General features: G+C 39.5%; 1 protein-coding gene across 5 annotated transcripts in view; it reads right to left on the bottom strand.

Annotated features, from left to right (window-relative positions):
* Positions 1-23,679, bottom strand: part of CFAP221 (cilia and flagella associated protein 221) — a 110,610-nt gene that overhangs the window by 67,370 nt on the left and 19,561 nt on the right. For all 5 annotated transcript variants that reach the window (XR_004744728.3, XM_035305087.3, XM_002749523.7 and 2 more), the window contains exon 7: positions 1,097-1,200. Coding sequence is in view for 4 of the 5 variants with exons in the window: in XM_035305087.3 (XP_035160978.3) it covers positions 1,097-1,200 (104 nt within the window). In the remaining variant the exon portion in view is untranslated. The remainder of the gene's footprint in view (positions 1-1,096; positions 1,201-23,679) is intronic.

The following is a 23,679-nucleotide window of genomic DNA, read 5'->3' as shown; positions in this document are numbered from 1 at the left end:
CATAATGTAGAATTAATTCAGTTTCTGCTTTAAACACTCATTTGTTGGAAAAAATATGTAATTGCAGCACTGAAAGAGTTGTAAACAAATGAATACCCAGACTTAAAACAATTTTGGCAATTGTTAAACTGTTTAAATTTAACAATTTTAAGTATCTGTCCACGGTAGACCACGGTAGACCACAATAGATCACAGTAGACCACAGTAGACCACTGTGGACAGATATTTAAATCCCAAACCTAAATATCAAGAGACAGGAACTGGGAAGCAGAGATTACCTTAGGTGTAAAATCTCACTTTCAAATGTCCTTAGCATCCTAGGGATCTATGTCCTCTGGGGCATGCAAAGACATTCTGTCCACACCACAAATGAGACAAATTCATCAGACCCTTCACTAAGATTCTGAAAGCTTTGGAAAAAAGAAGATTCCTTTTTTTTTCTTTTTTTTTGAGATGGAGTCATGCTCTGTTGCCTAGACTGGAGTGCAGTGGTGCAATCTCAGCTCACTGCAATCTCTGCCTCTCAGGTTCAAGTGATTCTCCCGTGTCAGCTTCCTGAGTAGCTGAGATCACAGGTGCCACCACCACGCCGGCTAAATTTTGTATTTTTAGCAGAGATGGTGTTTTACCATGTTGGCCAGGCTGGCCTCAAACTCTTGATCTCAGGTGATCCATCTGCCTCAGCCTCCCAAAGTGCTGGGATTTCAGGCATGAGCCACTGCGCAAGGCCCATATTTTATCTGAAATTGAATTGTAAGGTTGATATAAAACCAAGGATGTTCCAGGAGCCAAACTTAGAATGGGAATGGATCAATTTCTGATTTCAAGTTTCGATCTTGGAAGAAACTTACCTGAACATTATTAAAAATTATCTACATGATACAAATTATCCCAAAGTGTTTTTATTCTGAAGTGTCCAGTTCCAATTTATATCATGTCAGATATGTGTAAAATTCATTACTGTTATGTGTTTGAACACATAATATTCAAACGCAGCTTATTCTTGCTTTTAGAACTTGACACCTACTTTTCAAGTCCTCTCTTTGATCTGAGAACTCAGAAGAAATTGGAAACTTGAAATCTTGACACTCCTTACCTGATGTTGGCTCAATAGCAAAGGCTTGATGAGAATGAATCAAAGTGATATGGAACTCAAAATCTATAGGACAGCTGCACTGCAAAGGAATAACATAAGTTTTGCTGCAAAACAAACAAAAAAGAAAACAAAAATATTATTTTTCTTTATAACTAGTTCTTTTGGTAGCAAGGAATGGGCACTCAAGTTATGTAATAAACAATGATGATGACTGCCAGTGCTGATCTAGCACTTCCCGTGTGCCAGGAGTAATCCCATGCATTTCCCATGTATTAACTATTTTAATCCTACGAGGTGGTGCTGTGATTATCCCCACTTACAAAGGAGGAAACTGAGGCCCAAGAGAGGGTAGGTGTTCCACATCAGGTGACGTAGTTAGTTAGTGGCAGACCCGGGATGTGATGCAGTCGATTGTGCTGGGTGTCCATACTTCTCACACCACTGTCCTTGCTACCTCTCAAGTACTGTTAGGTTTATTTTCCAGAATTGCCATGATAGGGAAAAGACAATCTGTACCACACAGCTTGGCCTCACCAAACCAAGAAAAGGCCAAAGAAATGGGCTTATAGAAAGCCTGGGAGACCCCTGGCCTTTCATAGAGCCTGCAAGGGATGGTGTGGAAGAAGCCACACTTTGGGCTGTGCTTGATGGAAAGAGGATAGGTACTCTTCATTTGGTCAGAAGTCCAGCAACTATTAGAGAACATGGAGGAGGTCTGTGTACTCAGAAATGGTCTGTCACCACAAGACAAGGCGAACTTCGTCACTTACAGCACCACAGAAGCTGTGGCAGTGGTGGCATTTCTTGGAGTGCTCCATGCTTCCCATAATGTCCCCTCCTCCTGTCAGGGCAACCCAAGTCAGCCAGAGCCGACTGCTGAGGGAAGCAGAGCTCTCCAGGGTAATTCTGCATCCTATGCAGTGCTGGGGCAGATTATCGGGTCCCCTTGCAGCAGTAGGAAGTCAAGCGCCTCCTTTCAAGCGACCCAGCCACTCCCTGCATTCCTGATTTTTTTTTTTGCAACCCTTCCCTTCTCCTTCAGCCACCAGCCAGCTTCATCTTCAACTTGGATCATCTTTTCTCTACTCCATACCTTCTGAGCCCTCACCCCATCACAGCCCTCCTGCTGTGAGGCTGGCCCTGCCTCTTATCCTTTTAGCTGCTGGTCTCCTGGCCAACTGCCCATCTCCTCTCATTTCCCAGTTCATATTCCCAGGAGAACACAGTTGCAATCTGGTTTGAGCAGAGCTGCCAGGCCAGCTGGGCGCTACCTTCTGGGCAGGACCCATCTAAACCCATCTATCTGCGGACTTCTCCAGTAAGGACAGGCTTCCCTACCTGCCCAGTGTCTGTCTTCCCTGGAGATTCAGAGTCCTGTGAAGGCAGAGACCAAGTCCATTTGGGTTTCTAGTATATCCCAGAGCATCGCACAGATTTATTGAGCATCGCACTCAATAAATATTTGTTGGTGTGAAGTGAAATAACCCTTTTTTCAGTAGCAATTTTGAAGATATGATATAGCTCAGATGTGGCTTTTAAAGTTATGCCCCAAACATTTCATTTGGATTTAAACTTCATTATCTTTAAAATATCTCAAATATTTCAAATATAAAGGAAAATGTAAAGAACAATGACATAAAGATCGCTTTATCTACTTCCGAGCCCTAACTAATCTTTTGCTTTGGGTATATCAGCATTATGTTTTTAAAGAAATAAAACATTACAAAAGAGTTGACGCTCCCTGTAGCTCCTTCCCCAATTCTCTCCCTCTTCTTCCTTGCTTTTAGGTAGTTTTATCAATCTTTATTTTGGAAAAAATTAAAATCTCTTCCAAACTATGAACATGGCATGTCTCTAATTTATTCAGGTTTAATTTTATGTCCTCAATCAAATTTTGTAAGTGTCCCCTAGCCTGTATTCACTGTTCTACCACTCTCATGCATTCTAGTAATATTGCTACTTATATTTGTATGCATAAAATATGTGGTATGCATAAAATATGTAGTATATTGTTTGTTTTTAACAATATTGGTCTGAAACGTGCTATTTTTGCTCAACAGTATGTTTTTGAGATTTGTCCATGGAAATATGTAAAGGCCTGTTCATTCATTTTAACTAGTGAAGAGAATTCCATTATATAATTACACCACACTTTGTTCACCCACTCTCCTGTGGATGGGCATTTGGGCTGTTTGCATTTTTTCACTATTGCGGTGTTGCAGTGAAGATCCTATGGCATGGCTCCATGTCCACCTGCAGCAGAATTACTTTAGGTATAACCCCAAATGGGATTTCTGGTTAGTAGCAAAGTAAAAATATTAAATGTAGTAGATATGACTAAAATATTTTTCAAAGCCCTTTAACAATTTATGCTTCTACTAGCAGAATAGGAGAGATTCTGTTGCTTGCCAACATTTAGGATTCTCGGGCATTTTAACTTCTGTCAACCGATGGAGGTGAAATGGCATCTCATTTCACTATCATTCTCATTTTTTTGAGATGTAGCTTCTGTTAATGTGCATCATTTGGGTTCTTTCTCCTGTGAATTGCCTGTGCATATCCTTTGGCCATTTCTCTATTCAGTTGTTTTGTTCTCTTACTCATTTGTAAATTCTTTTTTTTTTTGAGACAGAGTCTCACTTTGTCACCCAGTCTGGAGTGCAGTGGCATGATCATAGCTTACTACATCCTTGATGTTCCGGGCTCAAGTGATCCTTCCATCTCAGTCACCTGAGTAGCTGGGACCACACGTGTATGCTACCATGCCTAGCTAACTTTTAAATTTTTTGTGGAGATGAGGTTCTACTATGTTGCCCAGGCTTGTCTTGAACTCCTGGCTCAAGTGCTCCTCTTGCCTTGGCCTCCCAAAGTGCTGGGATTTTATGTGTGAGCCACCATGCCTGGCCTCATTTGTAAATTCTAATATTAATTTTGTTAATTATATGCATTGCAAGTATCTTTTCCAAGCCATAGTTTACTTTTTGATTTATTTATGGTGTTTTTTGTTGAACATAAAATTTTAATTTTAAGGTTGTCAGTTTTATCAATCTTTGTTTTGGAGAAAATTGAAATCTGTTCTAAACTATGAACACAGCATATCTCTAATTTATAAGGTTTAATTTTTTTTTTTTAGATGGAGTCTTGCTCTGTTGCCCAGGCTGGAGTGCAGTGGCGCAATCTTGGCTCACTGCAACCTCCATCTCCCAGGTTCAAGCAATTCTCCTGCCTCAGCCTCTCGAGTAGCTGGGACTACAGGTGCGTGACACCATGCTCGGCTAATATTTTTGTATTTTTAGTAGAGACAGGGTTTCACTGTATTAGCCAGAATGGTCTCTATCTCCTGTGATCTGCCTGCTTTGGCCTCCCAAAGTGCTGGGATTACAGGCGTGAGCCACTGTACCCAGTCAAGGTTTAATTTTATGTCCTCAATCAAGTTTTATAAGTGTCTCCATAGTGAGCTTATACATTTTGGTTAAGTATTTCCCTAAGTGTTTTGGTATGTTTGGGTTGTTATCATAGAATACCATAAACTGGGTGGCTTCTGAACAACAGAAATTTATTCCTCACAGTTCTGGAGGTTGGAAAGTCTAAGATCAAGGTGCTGTCAGATTTGGTTTCCGGTGCAGACCCACTTCCTGGTTCACAGATGACCCTCTTTTCCCTGTGTCTTCATATGATGGAAGGGGCCACGGAGCCCTTTCATAAGGACACTAATCCTGTTCATGAGGGCTTTGCCCTCAAGGCCTAATCATCTCCCAAAGGCCCCATCTCCTAATATATCACCTTGGGGGTTAGATTTAAACACATACATTTTGAGGGGGAAACAAACATTCAGACCACAGCACCAGGTATCTAATAGCTTCTGTCTCATAATGAATGGAATGTTTTTTTTTTATAATTCATTATTATTAGTGTATTGCAATGCTACTTTTGGATTTTTATCTAAAACCCTGCTAAAGTCTTTTATGGGTTGTAAAAGTTTACATGTAGATTTCCTTAGATTTTCTGTGTAGAAAATTACACAGTCTAGCCCAGGCATGGTGGCTTGCTATAATCCCAGTGTAAGCTATATAATCTAAAAAAAAAAAAAAAAAAAAAAGAGAATCTTTGCTATTTACTTTTCCAACTCTTATAACTCTCATATATTTTTCTAATCATTGCACTGGTGACTTCTAGTATAATACTGAATGGAAGTGAAGAGGGCATCCTTTTGTTAGTTTGACTTTATTGGAAATACTTTAATTTTTATTACTAAGAATGATGTTTCTAGAAAGTTTGTGATATGCCTTATAAGTTCAAGGGAATTTTTTTTCTACTTTTAAGCTTTTATTCCATTGAATCATGAATGAGTTTTCTTTTTCTTAAAGTTTGCTTGGTATACGTACCTCTTCCATTCTTTCATTTTCAAATTTCCTGAAAAGTTTTATTTTAGATGTGTTTCCAGAAAGCAGCATATAACTGGATTAAAATATATTTAGCAGGTGGGATAATGTTTTCCTTTTAATAGGTGAGTTTAATCTGTTTTCATTTGTTACAATTAATCATAGATATATTTGAACGTATTTCTACCATCTTGTTTTGTGTTTTCTAACACAAAAATAATGTTTTCTAAAAAACATCTTTGGTTTATTTTTGTTCTTTTGCCTCTTCCTGGACTGATTGCTTTTATGTTTCTACTTTTTTTCCTCCTATGACTTGGCAGCTATAGATCGCATTTCTATAATTTTAGTTATTACTCTAAATTTTTGAAAGATATGTCTTATTGACAGCTGGGTGCTGTGGCTCACGCCTGTAATCCCAGCACTTTGGGATGCCAAGGCCAGTGGACCACTTGAGCTCAGGAATTCAAGACCAGCCTGGCCAATGTAGCAAAACCCCATCTCTACAAAAAATGCAAAAATTAGCTGGGCACAGTTGCATGCACCTGTAGTCCTTGCTGCTGGGGAGGCTGAGATGGGCGGATGGCTGGAACCCAGGAACCCAGGACGTGGAGGTTCCAGTGAGCCGAAATTGCACCACTGCACTCCAGCCTGCACTCCAGAGCACAGCCTTGTCTCAAAACAAACAAACAAACAAACAAACAAACAAACAAACAAACAAACAAAACCCAAAAAACCCCAAAATGATATGTCTTACTTATTGAAAATTCCCAACAAAGTCTAAATGTATCTAGTATTTCTATCCGTCCAAATACAGTGTGGTCAGCCCTACCTGCCTATCGAAAACTCTTTCTTATCCCTCCATATTGCATATGCTGAGTTGCAGTTTTAGCTTAAACAACAAAAAATACTGATTTTTAAAAATGGTTACTCATTAATTAAATTTACCAACCTATATAATTATTTTTGGTGTTTGCCATTCTCCTTGAATTCCCATGGCTACATTCTGAATACGTTTTTCTTCTTGTTCCTTTAAATTTTTTTTTTTTTTAGTAAGGATTGTGTGTGGGAAATTCTTATGTATATAAACTTATTTTTTATTTTCTTCCTTGGGAAAAATTGTAGGTTGACTGTTTATTTTCCCTTGGCATTTTGAAAATATTTACTCCACATCTTTCCTTGTTTGTTGCTGATGAAGAACTGTTGTCATTTTTTTTTTGTAGATTATCACTCTTTTCTATCTGGCAGCTTTTTAAGGTTTCTCTTTTTTTTTCTTATTTATTTATTTACTATAAAGATGGGATCTCACTTTATTGCCTAGGATGCTCTCAAACTCCTGGGTTCAAGTGATTCTGTATTGGCCTCCCAGAGTGCTTGGATTACAAGCAAGGTTTCTCTTTATTCTTGACACTCTGCACCTTGACTCTTATGTGTTTAGGTAGAAATTTATCTTTGTCCTGCTAGATATTAATATTTGAATGCAATTATCAAATCTTCATAATTATCTTTAATTCTGAAATACTTGGTATTTTTCTGTACCATTCCCTCCATTCTATCTTGACAGAACTCTAATTTATGAGACACATATATCTTGGAGCTTCTCAGTCTAGCCTCCATACCGCCTAATTTCCCTTCATGTAAAATGTAACCTCTATATACTCTATGCTGGGTGAATTCCTGTATTATTATTATCTTTCAATCTATCAGTCTTTCCTTATGTTCAGTGTAGAGTTTATTGAATCTATTGAGATTTAAGTGTTTGGTGTCTATATTATGAATTTCTAAGATTTCTAATTGGTTCTTTTTATTTGATCTTTTTAAAGATTTCCACCTATTTTTGTTTCATAATTTCTTGATATTTTAAAATGGAAGTTTCCCTCAATCATCTCATCGAATATCCTAAGTGCATCTATTTTAAAGTTTTATTAAGCTGTTTCTAAAAATTCATTTCATTCAATTACATTCTGATTGTTGAGTTTTGGCTGTCTTTCTTGGCACAAGATTTATTCATGTGTTTTGGAATTTAGATTTGCAGGCTCATTTTGAATAAAAGGATTTAATCTATATTGAATTTTATAATTGCATATTGGGGCTCCTGCCAGTTAGCTATTTTAGTGCCCCAATGAACTCAGTCACTGGGCCAGCAGGTAACATGGCTCAACTCTGCACACAAGCTGATTAGTATTGCCCTCTACACTTTCCTCTGTCCACAACCAGGGACAAAATCCCAGGCCCAGGCAACAGGTCAGCAGAGGGTTTCCATCTTCCTTTCATAGGCAGTGCAAAGGTGGGGCAGCTCACCTTTTCTTTAGGTCAGGTGCAGATCCCCTGAATCAGTGAGACACTTGCGGTCTCCTTTACCCCATGGAGAGGTTTCCAACGCTGCCTGACTGCTTCAAAACCTGGAGCCTGCAAGCCTGTGGCTGCACCCTACATCCCACTCAGCATTTCTATGCTGTTCCTGCTCTGTGGAGTTGTTCATCTTGTTTCTGAGCCTGAGGTTGTCTTTTTGGAGGTCTCTTTTTATATTTTGTTTGTCACTAATTGGTATTTCACACAAAAAGGTTCATCGAAGTGTGAGCATGCTGCTTCATCTTGACCAGAGCTCTACACTCTGAATGCAGAGCTTCTAATATCAGGCAGTATCCTGTTTCTAATTAATCTGCACTGGTATTTGTTTTCAAAACATTGTTCCTTAGCTATGGCATCTCTTTGAGAGGAGTGTAGCTGTACTGTGAGCACATGAGATCCCAGTAGGGTATAGGCCTATATACCTATATAGACTTAATATACTCATGTTCAGGGACCCTAAGTTTCTGCTATAAATTTTGAATAAGGGTCACCATACAGAGTATGGTCTTCAGTCAATGGTAAAATGAATACTTCATAGCATTTTCTACCAAACTCACAAATCTTAAATCAGGCTCTATCAGAGGTATGCAGTCAATCTTCACTCTCTGAGATGTTTCCTAATTCTTAAAAACAGAATATATGAAGGTAAGGCAATTCATCCTAATAGACGCTCAGGCCCCACAGAGTGTCAGCTACTCTACCAGTGCTGGGTGGATAAAACTAACATTATCATTATACGTGCATGCGAGGTATTTATGCCCCTCAGAACCTAGGTAGGCCTTGGGTAATGTGCAATGTGAAGTGTTAAACTGTCCAAATATGGTCTTTGAAGATAGGGCCAGTGACTCACACAGCCACACAGGCTGTGTTGCCCTAGGTCAGTAACCCAGGGGTATGCTCAAAGCTGTCCCAGCAAGGCAAAGTCTGACGCTCAGGGCTCCTCTGCTGAAAGCTGCATGTTTGCATTTTCCTGAATTGAAACAAACAAAAACTACTGGGGCATTTCCCATTTGTTATCTATACTCAATTTTCAATTAATTTCACAGCTCTGATAAGTCCCACGAAACGTGTCAGGGTGTTTGCTTAATAATTATTTGAAGCCAAGTTTCTGATGCATTAACCAGTCTGGAAAAATAAAACAATCCCTTAAGGGCACAAAATTCCAAGTACCATAATTCAGAAGCAGGTATAGCAGTGCAAGTAGTACAGTTTTCAATGGAATTGCTGAACTTTTGCTGTCACTAATGTTATGCATATTATGGATATCAAATTAGTTTGTATGGTCCCCATAACCATAAATCAAAGACAGTCCAGATGAATTTGAGTCAAAAGGAATTTTATCTAATATGAAGTTTATTTAGAAGTTTTTCATATTTAAAGAATCCTATTAGAGTCTGGGTGGAATTTAACATTTTAAACTAAATTCTATATCTCATACCTATTATTTCTCAGAACCAAATAGGATACTGAATTAGAGTTCTTCTGTAACTTATAGGAATCAGACAATTAAAATATTAAGGCAAGCAGATGTTAGTGCTTCTGGAAGTAACCACAACTTTTATCCCTGTTACCTTATTATTTAAACATTTTATCAATTATGCTAAGGCTACACTTAAGTATATTAGGTACTTTAAAATAATTATTCCCTATTGGAATAAAATTGAACCCAAACCTTTTAAATAGTAGACTTTTATATTACAATCATGTGGAAATTGTATGTCTATTAGAAGAGAGCACAAGTTTCCCTTATAGAAACTACGTATATAAAATGACTTAACAGAAATTCAAATTAATTTCTTGTCCTTTCTCTAGAACAAATGACCTTGAACTTACTTTAGATAACACAAAATCAAATATATTCTCTAAGTAAAATATTCACATATCTAGACAGGAGAGTGAACTGGCCACTTTACCATAATAGGATTTGGCTTCTTTTCTGGAAAAAGAAGGTTAACTGACAACAAGCATGACAAATGATAACTTTTCCATGATGACTAGATTCAGACAATACATTAATCATTATTTATTATACTTATATGAAATTTGAGGGAAATATCAAGATAAAAGAAAGCCTTTCCCATAGAGATGTGTGGATGAGATAAACTGTAACATAGACAACAATATGTGGTGATATCAATACCAAGTGAAGCCTGGAGTTAATAGGCCCAATGATCTCATTTTAGAGTTAAATCAATTTAGTAGGACTTTTCCATTGTCAACTGCTCATTGATATGAGAATCATTCACAGATCAAAGGATGTGGACAACAATGATATATCTGTGTGCCATTCTTTCCCCTCTGATGGCACAGAAGACTCATGAAATAATACAGAGCCTGGGCAAGCTTTGGGGTAACACGTTGTGGCAGGTTTCAAATAAGTCTACAAACTCTTTGACACTCTTTCCATTTAGAGGTGGGGTCTATGTATCCTTCCTTGATTCTGGGCTCTAGGACTACTTAACTCATAAAATACAGTGGAAATGATGCCGTACTCGTTTCTTAAGGCTAAGGCCTAAGCAACTGTTATCTTCCATTTCTCTTGGGATGCTCACTCTAGAGCCTTCTCACCATGTTGTAAGGAAGCATGCGGAGAGACCTACGAGGACAGAACCAGACTCCCAGACCTTAGGCCATCTGAGATTCTGTACAATAGCCAGTATGTGAGTGGAGCATCTTGGAAATGGGTCTTTCGGCTCCCAGTTGAGCAGCCCTAGCTGATTGTGCATGGAGCAGAGAGGAACATTCCCCATCAGGCCATACCCAAGTTACAGATCCATGAACAAAATAAATGACCCTTGTTATAATATGTTAAGCTACTACTTTCAGGGTGGTTTTTATACAGAAAAAGGAAACAAAAGAACATTTTCTTTTTCCTGCTTCATTTCTTCTTCAGCAAATTATTACTTTACCCCATTTCTAGATGCAATCTTAATTCAGCAATTTTTTTAATTGTACTTTAGGATCTGGGGTACATGTGTACATCCTGCATCCTGCAGGATTGTTGCATAGGTACATACATGACATGGTGGTTTGCTGTCTCCATCCCCACCTTGTCACCTACATCAGGCATTTCTCCTGGTGTTATGCCTCCCCAACCTCCCCGTCTCCCACTGTCCCTCCCTTCCCCTCCCCTCCACCCACCCCAGTGAGTGTTGTTCCCTTCCGTGTGCCCAAGTGTTCTCATTGTTCATCACCCATCTATGAGTGAAAACATGCAGTGTTTGGTTTTCTGTTCTTGTGTCAGTTTGCTGAGAATGATGGTTTCTAGATTCATCCATGTCTCTACAAAGGACACAAACTCATTTTTTATGGCTGCATAGGATTCCATGGTGTAGATGTGACACATTTTCTTTGTTCAGTCTATCACTGATGGGCACTTAGGTTGGGTCCAGGTCTTTGCTATTGTAAACAGTGCCACAACAAATGTATATGTGCATGTGTCTTTATAATAGAATGATTTGTAATTCTCTGGGTATATACCCTGTAATGGTATTGCTAGGTCAAATGGAATTTCTATTTCTAGATCCTTGAGAAATTGCCACACTGTCTTCCATAAAGGTTGAACTAATTTACACTCCCACCAGCAGTATAAAGTGTTCCTTTTCCTCCACGTCCTCTCCAGCATCTGTTGAAGTCTTTGTTTTTGTACTGTCTCCTAATATGTACCAGCTATGTGCTTATGTCTCATCTAACTCTCTTGACAACCCTATGAGGTAAGTACTATCCTTATCCTCATTTTATGGATACATAAATTGATCTATAGAGAGGTCCAAGGTCACATGGTTAATAAATGGTGAAGTGGAGTTTCAAGCCAGGTCTCTAGAACCTGAGCTCTTACCTGCTATACTACAGCCCCTCTCATAGGTCTGTATTGCTACAGAATAGCTCCTGGCATTGCATTGTCTGCACTGCAGTCCCCTTCCCTACCACTGTTCTCTTTGAAACTGATCCCTCTGTGCCTTGTTTGTTAAGCTTTTCATTGGGCATTTCTTCTAATAAGCAACCATCAAAAAAGGAATATAACATCACACTATGGACAGTTTGTGTCTCCTCAAAATTCGTATGTCAAAGCCCCAAGTCCCATGATGGAAGTGGGGACTTAGGAAGGTGGTTAGGTTTAGATGAGGTCACGAGGTTGGCACCCCCAATGGGATTCATGTCCTTTTAGGAAGAGAAAGGGACCGGAGCCCCTCCCCACCACCCTGTGTGAGGAAAGCCGGAAGAGGGCCCTCACCGGAGCTCAGCCATGCTAGCCCCTGATTTCACACTTTCTAGCCTAGAACTGTGAGAAAAGTCTGCTCTTTAAGTCTCCCAGTCTATGGGAATCTTCTATGGCAGCCAGAACTGAGGCAAATGCCAAGACCTTTTATAAAACGTTACCAACCTCCTCTCGAGTACTGGCATACGCATAGAGAGATGGAAGGAAATCAGGGAACTGGCGGTTGTTTCCCTTTAAGCCTCAGATATAAATTGTTGTATTCAGAATGTGATCAATAAAAATAAAAGGAAATAAGGCATAATATTAGCTGTCTGATTAGACCTCAATCCCCAAAGAAATGGGCAACAATTTGAAGAGCTATAAAGAGCTGAGGGTAATATAGATTTCAACTTTCAAAGAATGCTCTTTTACCTAAGACAATTTATGTTCTTTTGAACTTTAATGTGTTGCTTATCTTATTTTCAAAGACATAATCTCACTGGGATTGGGGCCTCAGACCAGAAGAATGGTAGACCCATAATCTTTAATGATATAGTCAAATAAGGATAATCACAAATTTACATAAACAAATGTTCAAGTAACAGGAACTCACTTATTTTTCACACTTAGAGAATTAAACAGCACCTTCATCTTATTAAGCTTAGACCAATATTAGAGGTAAAGGGAATCAAATAGCAGATGCAGGAACAGAAAACCAAATACTGCATGTTCTCACTTATAAGTGAGAGCTGAACGATGAGAACATGTGGACACATAGAGGGCAACAACACACACTGGGGCCTACTGGAGTGTGAAGGGTGAGGGAGAGGGACAGAGAAAATAACTATTGGGTATTAGGTACTAGGCGCAGCATCCAGGTGATGAAATGATCTATAAAATAAACCCCTGTGAAACGGGTTTACCTATGTAACAATATGTGCATGTATCCCTGAACCTAAAACAGAAGTTGAAGAAAAAGAAATGAAGTTAAAATTATCAAATAAAACTTTAAGGTTAAAAAAAAGGTCGGTGGAATGGAAGAGTCAAGGGAGCTTGATGGTTTCTCTCCTGGCCTGACCTTTGACTTCCTAGCCCTTAGTTCAGCTCCCTCTTCAACCTGACTTAGTCCCACCTATTGCTAAAGCTGCTCCCACCCCTCCACTTTCACCTCTGTCCCAGCAGGTCAAGAAAAGGAAGAAATCTGAAAACACTAGGGAACAACCTGAGTTAAATAAGGCCACCTCTTCATTCCTGGTAAAAGAAGTTAAGGCATTTCTGTGGGGGCAGGATGGGAACTGAATTCAGAACAAGTTAGAGGTGACGAGATGACATGATATAGGTCATCTGTAAGATCATATGTGCCCTATTTGTATTTCAAAAACACAGGTTTTTAAAACAGCTGTGGTGAAATATATATAATGTAAGATTTGCTATTTTAACCATTTTAAGTGTACCATTCAGTGGCACTAAGTACAGTCATGCTGTTGTGAAACTATCATCACTATCCACCCAAAAAATGTTTTTATTTTGCAAAACTGAAATACTATATTCATTAAACACCAACTCCCCATTCTGCTTCCCACAGCCCCAGGCAACCACCATTTCATTTTCTGTCTCTGTGAATTTGACTACTCTAAATACTTCGTATGAATGAAATTGTACAGTATAAAATGCCTATTAAAATTAACTTCATTTAAAATGAAAGTATTAATATAACACATTTGAAAATAGCTCTTTATACCTCACCAGAGTTGCAGATAATGTGGAGGAAGGTCGGGTGAGGAAGGAGATTCGGGGGGCCAACTGGAGGTGGTGGTGGGGCCTGTGGCTGGGGCTGGAGAACAGGGCGAGCTGGCAGCAGGAGTGAAAGCCGTGGTCTAGGGTAAGGAGGCAGCTAAGGTGGATGTGAAGGGAGATGAAAAGCATCCTGCAGACTAGTCTCTTTTTTTGGTGAGAAAAATAAAGCATTTATTGGGGAAAGATAAGGGTACACACTAAAAACTGCTGCTATTCTTTTCTCCTAGAGTAGCAGGCAGAAGAAACCACATGCTGACTGTCTTCAAACCACATGTCCTCAGAGCTAAATGAACCATAATAATGTTTGGCCTGAAACAGCCGGCAGGATCCCCAGCTGCCAGTTTACTGGTCCCAGTGGCTTACCCACCAGCAATAAATAAAACAAGAAGCTCACTTGGTGCTGGAGTAAGACATGCATTTTTTTTTTTTAAAAAGAAAGCAACTTAAATTCAAATACTTGTGGTTTTGAAATTGCAGTATATAAGAATCTAGGGTGAGAAAATTGGGGCAGATTTAGCTTGAAAAATTATTTAAGAAATTATAGTCACAGTTCAGTGAACGGGTTGGTAGTTACTCTATTCTAAATATTCTTGACAAGCATTATATAATCACATGCTAGAAACCACATTAAAAGTACATGTATGTGAGTGTGTGTGTGCATGCTTGTGTGTACAGATACTACAGATCTGTGCTGCTGTTGCAGCAGCAATGACCAAAGGTGGCTACTTGTGCAGGTGTGAGGCTTGACAGCTGTATTAATCAGGAAAGGAGGAAGAGCACCCAGAAAGCATTCTCAGTGCAGGGGTGCCTCTCCAGGGCCAAAAACCATCCACAATTGTCACCTTTGCTCCTTTCAGAAATGTACTGTGGGCAGACACTGAAATTCCCTATGTTATATTATTAAATGTTAGAATTGGGAATTCATCTATGAATACGTTTTCTAACAGTAGTTTAAAGTTTCTTACTTCTTAGTACTGATACTAGCTTGGTAGTTTCACAGAAGCCACAATGTGTACATGCTTTTGAATGTAATGAATCATTCCAAGAATTTATACAGACTAGACAGAAAACCCTAAACAAGAAAAGGTTCCATCTGTCACCACTCCCTTGGCACATACATTCATCTGCTTTAGACGTTGTTCCTACATTTGTACCACTCCACCCCTTGGCCTCATGCAAACCAGTTTACCCATTTGCACATAGTCTAAGAGAGGACAGCAGAGTATTACAGTTTTCAAGCTAGGCTTTTATAAGGTCAACATTAGCTTTCTTCATTTTAGATTTTCAGTCTATCCCTTGCTTTCTCTAGGAACCACAAGTCTAGAATTTAACATTTTGTGAGAAAAATTTGAAAAGAATAACCCACATCTTTCACTGAAAAGTCCCCTTTGTTGACTATCTCACGGCGGCATCCGCTTCTGCTAAGTGAAAGGAAGAAGTATGTATGCCCTTTTGTTAGTACATTACAGATCCCTATCGTTTTGGGGTTGGATGATTTTCTTTTCCTGCTAAAATTCATGAAAGAGACTGGGTCAAGATGAGTAACTAGATTGATATTAGGTCACCAAAGATATATTAAATTAAAGAATTTTTACACAACAATGTATGGAAGAATTTTTCATATAATAAACATGTGGGCTTTTAAAAGATTCTTTACTTTTTAGGGATGAGGTCTTGCTCTGTTGCCCAGGCTGGAGTGCAGTGGCCCCATCAGAGCTCACTACATCCTTGAACTCCTGGAATCAAGGGATCCCCCTGCCTCACCCTTCTGAGTAGCTGAGACTACAGGTGCACCCAGCTAGGCTGTTGTTAAATGACAAGAATTGTTTTATCCAAATATCAATTTGAAATATAAGCTCATTATGGATTCCTACACTCAAGTAGGGGTGAAAGTAAAGAACGACTGTGTCATGAGCCCAAGTCACCTTGGTCAGATGCTTTCATAAAATGCTGCGCTCCTTCCCATCAGCTTCAAGCTTGGGGCACATAAAATGAGTCCCTCATATGAGTAAGCAGTGTTTCCCTTGACAAGCTGAAAAAAGTGAATTTTTTCTCTTCAAGTAGGGAGGGCTTTGTCAAACACTTATGAACATCAATTTGACTGTCTTCCCCAGACATCTGCATTCTAACCCAGTTACAGCTGGTTCTCGGGCCCCTCTCCTAGAGGTTCTTTAGCGGCACAATTCAAGACTGGCTGTTGTCTATGTGGGGGCAAACTCTCACCATCAATCTTCCTTCTTAGCACTAGCTTAAGAATGCACATTCCCATGTGGTCCAGATGCTTTAGGCTCCAGGGGCAGTGAGAGAATTTGGTTACACTCAAAACAGCATATTCTGGGACCTTGGTTGTTCCCATGCTTTCTAAAAGGATCCATGAGATTTCGCTAAGTAAGGGAAAGCATCCTTCGGTAAATTTCTGAACTTATGACATAAAACTTCAAGAAACTAAAGTTCCTGGCTTTGGAATGGAGTCTCCAGGAACCTCTTCTGCAAGTGTTGTTAATGTGGCCCTGCAGTCCACAGAGCTTCTACAGCCCTGGGATGAGTACATGCTCCACTTGCTGTGGGAGCCCATGGCTGCCTTGCCCATGGCATCATTTTACCAGATCTTCAGCTACCAGATCCACAGTGGATCCTCTCCTGGATTTCTCATCACTTTCCCAGGTGACTTTCAGGAAGGTTTGTCTAGAGCCTGAACAAAGTCAGCTTGGTGCAAGGAAAATGAGCTGATGGGAGAGTAACTGGTCAACTGACCGGACCTGCAAGTTTCAACTCATTATATGGTACCAGGAAGATGCTGCTGCAGAAACTACAGAGCACGAGGAATTAATTAACATGAATCTTTTTTAGAACCATGGGAATGAAAAAATAGAAAATTTCCATGTCTAATAAAAGCATATTCATATTTACTTAGATATAGGAAGATTGAGATTGTATTTTATCTACAATACTCTTTAAGATATTGAATGATTACAAATTCTAACAAGCCATAATGGTTAGGATATCTACTTATAAAGCACAGTTTCAACCTACAGAAGGGAAAGAGAACCAAGAGTCCTCTGTACCCATAGATGCTGTGTTTGACTTAGAAATGTTGAACAGAAACTGGAATGCAACATTCTGTTATTTACAGAGGCTGTCAAAATACGTTTTTTGACAGATCTTAAGCCACCAAAGTTGTTTATAGGTGGCTTGCAAGTGTCCACATGGAATTTTATCTCAGTAAGGAAAATTTACAACCATCAAATCCAGCCACTGAAAATGCGGCTGATAAATATATACCAGTCCATTTCAGGACCTTGTGGAAAATGTGCTGAGGTCTCATCCTGCCCTAAGAGAGGCTCTATCCAGATTGCAAAAGCAGCCCTGAAGTAAGGGCAACCCCAAAGTAAGAAAGCAGAATTAGTGGTATTAAACACAAATCCTACAACCTCTGACAATTCTGTCCAAATTGGTTCTATGTGAAAGGGAAAACAAATCCTTCTGAATTCACCTTTTGCTGAATTTATGGTCTCCCATCAGCTTTGTGCTTTGTCACCATGTACAGTATTTCTTTTTTAGCTGTAAAAGTGGTTGTTAGGCTGGGTGTGATGGCTCATGTTTGTAATCCCAGCACTTTGGGAGGCCAAGACAGGTGGATCTCTTGAGCTCAGGCGTTTGAGACCAGCCTGGCCAACATGGTGAAACCCCATCTCCACCAAAAAATACAAAAAGTTAGCCAGGTATGGTGATGCACGTCTGTGGTTCATTTATATAAAATGTCCAGAATAGGCAAATTTGTGGAAATGGAAAGCAAATTTGGGTAAGCCTGATGCCGTTTGAGGGTGGGATAAGGGTAGTGGGTATGGGTTTCTTTCTGGGGTTATAAAAACGTTCTAAACTTGCATGTGGTGACAGCTGTATATACTAAAAAAGAGTGAATCATACATTTTAAATTAGCAAGTTTTATAATATGTGAATTATACCCGAATAAAACTTTTTTTTGGAAAGTACAAGTGTGTCTTTGTTCATGCTGTGAAATCAGAAAGAGAAATACCCAGTTCTAGGTAGCTCTAGTCTTCTGAAAATTCTCAGCTCTAACCCACTAGTCATTCTGTCTCACCTAAGCAGGTGGGGGACAACTAAGAAGTACTCATGAAGTTCACAGTCCAGAGGTACAGGCTCTCTAAAAGACTGAGACTTAACCATAAGACTGTAGAATACCCCCCTCCTCTGACTTTACCAACACATTATAAGAGTCTGTTTACAGCAGTTCCTTTTATTCAGTACATGATGTCTGGCTATCAAGGCAAAATTACAAGACATACTAAAAGGCAAAAAAACAGTTTGAGGAGACAACGGAAGCATCAGAACCAGACATGGCAGAAATGCCAAAATTATAAGACAGCGAATTTAAAACAACTATGATTAATACGCTAAGGGCTCTATGGGTAAGTAGACAGCCTGCAAGAACAGATGGGAAATGCAAGCAGAGAGATGGAAATCCTAAAGAAGAACCAAAAGGGGCCGGGCACGGTGGCTCATGCCTGTAATCCCAGTGCTTTGGGAGGCCAAGGTGGGCGGATCACAAGGTCAAGAGATTGAGGCCATCCTGGCCAACATGGTGAAACCCTGTCTCTACTAACATACAAAAATTAGCTGGACATGGTGGCGCATGCCTGTAGTACCAGCTACTTGGGAGGCTGAGGTAGAATTGCTTGAACCCAGGAAGCAGAGGTAGCAGTGAGCCGAGATCGAGCCACTGCACTCCAGCCTGGCGCCTGGTGACAGAGAGAGACTCTGTCTCAAAAAAAAAAAAAAAAAAAAAGAACCAAAAGGAAATTCTAGTGATCAAAAACATAATAACAGAAATGAAGAATGCCTTTGAAAGACTTAATAGCAGATTGGACACAGCTAAGGAAAGAAGCTCTGAGTTTGAGGATATATCAATAGAAACTTCTAGGACAGAAAAATAAAGAGGAAAAAAGACTGAAAAACAAAAACAAAAACAGAATATCCAAAAACTGTGGGACAAATACAAACGGTTTAATATGCATGTAATGGGAATACCAGATGGAGAAGAAAGAAAGAAAGGAATAGAAGAAATATTTAAAATAATGACTGATAATGTCCATACATTGATGTTAGATACCAAACCAAAGAGGATACATGCAAAAGAAAAAAAAAATGAAAGAAAAGAAAAAAAAATGAAAGAAAAGAAAAAAAGGCAAAGAAAACTTTATGCTTAGGCATATTGTCTTCAAACTACAGAAAACCAAAGAGAGAGAGAAAAAAATATTGAAAGAAGTCAGAAGAAAAAAAATAAATCTTCCCTACAGAGAAACAAAGATAAGAATTGCATCTGACTTATCCTTAGAAACCATGGAGCCAAGAAGACAGTGGGGTGAAATATTTAAAGTGTTGAGAGAAAAAAACCACTGACTCAGAATTCTGTGCCCTGCAAAATTATCCTTCAAAAGTGAAGGGGAAATGACAACTTTCTCAGACAAAAACAACCACGGGAATGTGTTGCCAGTGGACCTGCCTTACAAGAAATGTTAAAATAAGTTCTTTAGAGAAACTTGACATAATTTGGGTCAAAACTTGTACTTACATAAAGAAAGAAAGAACAATCATTGCAGCACTATTCACAAGAACAAAGACATGGAATCAACCCAAATGCCCATCAGTGATAGATTGGATAAAGAAAATGTGGTACATATACACCATAGGATACTGTGCAGCCATAATAAAAGGAATGAGATCATGTCCTTTACAGAAACATGGATAGAGCTGGAAGCCATCATCCTCAGCAAACTGACACAGGAACGGAAAATCAAACACTGCATGCTCTCACATACAAGTGGGAACTGAACAGTGAGAACACATGGACACAGAGAGGGGAACAACACACAGTGGGGCCTGCCAGGGCTGGGCGGGGGTGAGGGAGAGCATCAGGATAAATAGTTACTGCATGCTTGGCTTAATATATAGATGATGGGTTGATAGGTACAGCAAACACCACGGCTCACGTTTTCCTGTGTAACAAACCTATGCATTCTGCACATGTATCCCAGAACTTAAAATACAAATAAAAATAAAGAACACTGAAGAAGGAATAAATGAAGGTAAAATTAAAACTTTTATATTTTTATTTTTAATTGATCTAACAGCTAACAGTTTGTTCAAGATAATAGCAACAATGATTTCAATTGCGTGTTCTTGTGTATATTTCTTATATGCACAAATATTCATATATGTGTGTATACATAATGCTTATGTATAAATGAAATGAGTGACAGCAATTATGTATGAAAGGAGAGGGAGAAATTAGTATTCTTTTGCTATTATAAGGTACTCACACTATCTGTGAAGCAGTACGATATTATCTGAAAGTGACTTGGATTAGTTGTAAATACACATTACTAACTCTAGGGCAATCACTAAAAAACGTAAACAGGCCAGGCGCGGTGGCTCAAGCCTGTAATCCCAGCACTTTGGGAGGCCGAGGCAGGTGGATCACGAGGTCAAGATATCGAGACCATCCTGGTCAACATGATGAAACCCCGTTTCTACTAAAGATACAAAAAAATTAGCTGGGCATGGTGGCACGTGCCTGTAATCCCAGCTACTCAGGAGGCTGAGGCAGGAGAATTGCCTGAACCCAGGAGGCGGAGGTTGCCGTGAGCCGAGATCGCGCCATTGCACTCCAGCCTGGGTAACAAGAGCGAAACTCCGTCTCAAAAAAAAAAAAAAAAATGTAAACAAAGAAATATAACTGATATGTTATAAAAAAGAGAGAGTAAATTGAATCATGTAACATACGTGGTTAAAACCACAGGAAGATAAATAGTGGAAGACAAAAAGAGAAACAAAGTATGATGGCAACAAATACAAAACTAACAAACATGGTGAACGTTAACTATATCAATAATCACTCTGAACATCAGGAGTCTAACCACAACAATGAAAAGAAATCATCAAAGTGGATCACTATAGACACTTTGAAAGGTAGTTCGGTAGCTTCTGTTAAAACTAAACACGCTCTTACCATACAATCCAATAATCATGTTCTTTGGTATCTATCCAAAGGAATTGAAAACTTATGTTCACACAAAGACCTGTGCATGGATGTTTAATGCAGTTTTATTCACAATTATCAAAACTTAGAAGCCACTAAGACACCATTCAGTAGGTACATGAATAAATAAACTGTAGTACACCTAGACTATGGAATATTATACAGCACTGAAAAGAAATCAGCTACCAAGCTCTAAAAAGATATGGAGGAACCTTAAATGCATATTTCCAAGTGAAAGCACCTAATCAGAAAAAGACTAAATACTGTATGATTCCAACTATATGACATTCTGAAAAACTATGGTGATAGTAAAAAAAAAAAAAAAAAAAAAAAAACTAGCAGTTGCCGGGGTTGTAGGGGTTGGAGAGAAATGAATAGGTAAAGCACGAGATTTTTAGAGCAGTAAAAATACTCTGTGTGATACTATAATGGTGGACACACGCCATACATTTGTCTAGACCCACGGGATATACAGCACCAAGAGTGAACCCTAAACTATGGACTTTAGGTGATAATGATGTGTCAGTGTAGGTTCATTGACGGTAATAAATATGCCACTTGTGTGGCGATTGTTGATAAGGAGAAGCTCTGCATATTTCTTTCGATTTTGCGGTGACTTAAAAACTGCCCTAAGAATATAAAGTCTTCAAAAAACTCCAGACCCTATTATGGTAAGAAAAATAGTCATAAAAATGGTTAAGATGGTAAATTTTATGCGATGTGTATTTTAATACAACACAATAAAAATAAAGTCTAAAACTTAGAAGAAAAAAACTCCTGGAAGCAGAGTCAGAGGTCCCATCTCTGAAAGACCCATGACAAGTGGGTAGTTAATCCAAAAGAAGTGCTGCCCCAGGAGCTGCCCCTGAGTGGGGTGTGCAGGTAGGAAAGACCAGTGAGGTAGGACCCAGAAGCCTCCAGGTAGCTGGGACACATGCAGAGAGGCAGCACTCAGAGGTGCACATTTCTAGGCCGATATTTGATCTGACAAGCTGCGCCTGCAGAAAGGAATGGAGCCATGTAGTGGGTGCTCATGTCAGTAGGGGCTGGGAGATGCTCATGCTAAGGCAGAGAAGGAGCAAGGCTGGACCGCAGTCATCACAGAGTGGGATGGCTCAATGGGTCTCACAGGAAACAAAGTGCTGTGACACGAACAAAAATGAGAGTGGCAAGCTTGGAGACCACAGGTGAGACTGGCATTTAAAGTGTTAGCTTCTCATGCATCAGAGGTGGTGGCTGGGAGCAAGTCTGCCCTTGCAGGGAGGAGTATTTGATCACTGGCAATATTAAGAATTGTTCGTGCATGGTAATATGTAAGAGCCAACTCACTTTTAGTAGAGTTGATTGTTTAAAAATTTTCTACAGATGATGATTCCTGGAACAGCCCCTCTTCTTTTCTACTCCATATCCTCCTTTTGCTGGCTAATTTCTAGTCAAATTTCCAAACTCAGTACAGGCATGTTACCCTCCTGGAAGTGTTGCCTGGGCTTCGCATCCTACCTGCCCCCAGCTCACCTCAACCAAGCCGAGTAGTCACCCCTTCTCAGCATATACTGACTTAGGAAGGGAAATTGTCTATTTAATGATGGTACCGGGTCTTGATCATCTCTGCATGCTCAGAAACTAACACTGTGCCTGGCACATGGCAGGCATTCAATAAAGGTTTGTTGACTGACGGAATGAATGAATACTGATAAAGAACCCACCCAGGCCGGGCGCAGTGGCTCATGCCTGTAATGTCAGCACTTTGAGAGACCAAGGCAGGCAGATCACGAAGTCAGGAGATCAAGACCATCCTAGTCAACATGGTGAAACCCCGTCTCTACTAAAAATACAAAAAAATAGCCAGGCATGGCAGTGTGTGCCTGTAGTCCCAGCTACTCAGAAGGCTGAAGCAGGAGAATTGCTTGAACCTGGGAGACGGAGGCTGCAGTGAGCCAAGATAGCGCCACTGAACTCCAGCCTGGGCGACAGAGAGAGACTCCATCTCAAAAAAAAAAAAAAAAAAAAAAAAAAACCAACAAAAAAACACAACAAACAAACAGAAAAACAAAAAACCCACCCAAATGATACCTTCAACCCCAAGGTAGCCTAGGATTAACAGAAAACATCTTAGGTGAAAGCCTTTTCCAGTAGCCACACCCTGTTACCACATATTTTGGATTGAATGTAGCATAGGACAGTTTGAGTAGTTAAAAATGGATTAGAAGCCATTACATTAAGGGCATAAAGTCTTGGAAGGCAATGCCTGCTGCCAGAATGTTTGGAGGAAAACAGCCGCTTGCTTTTCTTTTGAAAGAAAGAATATCACATCATTATATACAATGAGTCAGTTAAACTGTTTAGCTGAACTTTTCATTCTGGTTACAAATGAAGGGTGTTCTATACAAAGTAGCTAGGGAATAGCCTCTACAGAGGCTGGTAGATTTTTGTTTTAAAAACCCAAGACTGATGTCTGCATTATTAGGCATATGATTTTCACCAAGTTTATCAACCATTGTTCTCAACTCATAACCCTAGCTTATGATCTAAACAAAAAGTGATTTGTGGAGGGGGAAAAAGAAGAAAATAGAAAAGAATTAATGAACTATAGTTAGTTATTTCCTGCCACTTCAACGTTGATAAAAACTGCTCTATTTGCCCACTCAAAGGAAAAATCCGTTCTCAAAATTCAGACAGTGAGTGGGCCCTGCAGGGAAGGATTCACCTTTTTAAACTCTTGGGGTCCCTGTACAGACCATTTAATATGAGGAGGAGTGAACAAACACAGGAAGGGTTGGTGAGCGGGAGAGAGGAA

This window comes from Callithrix jacchus, chromosome 6 (genome assembly GCF_049354715.1).
Source record: "Callithrix jacchus isolate 240 chromosome 6, calJac240_pri, whole genome shotgun sequence".
Taxonomy (NCBI): Eukaryota; Metazoa; Chordata; class Mammalia; order Primates; family Cebidae; genus Callithrix; species Callithrix jacchus.
The sequence above is the reverse complement of the archived record's forward strand: the minus strand, read 5'-3'. Positions and strand labels throughout refer to the sequence as shown.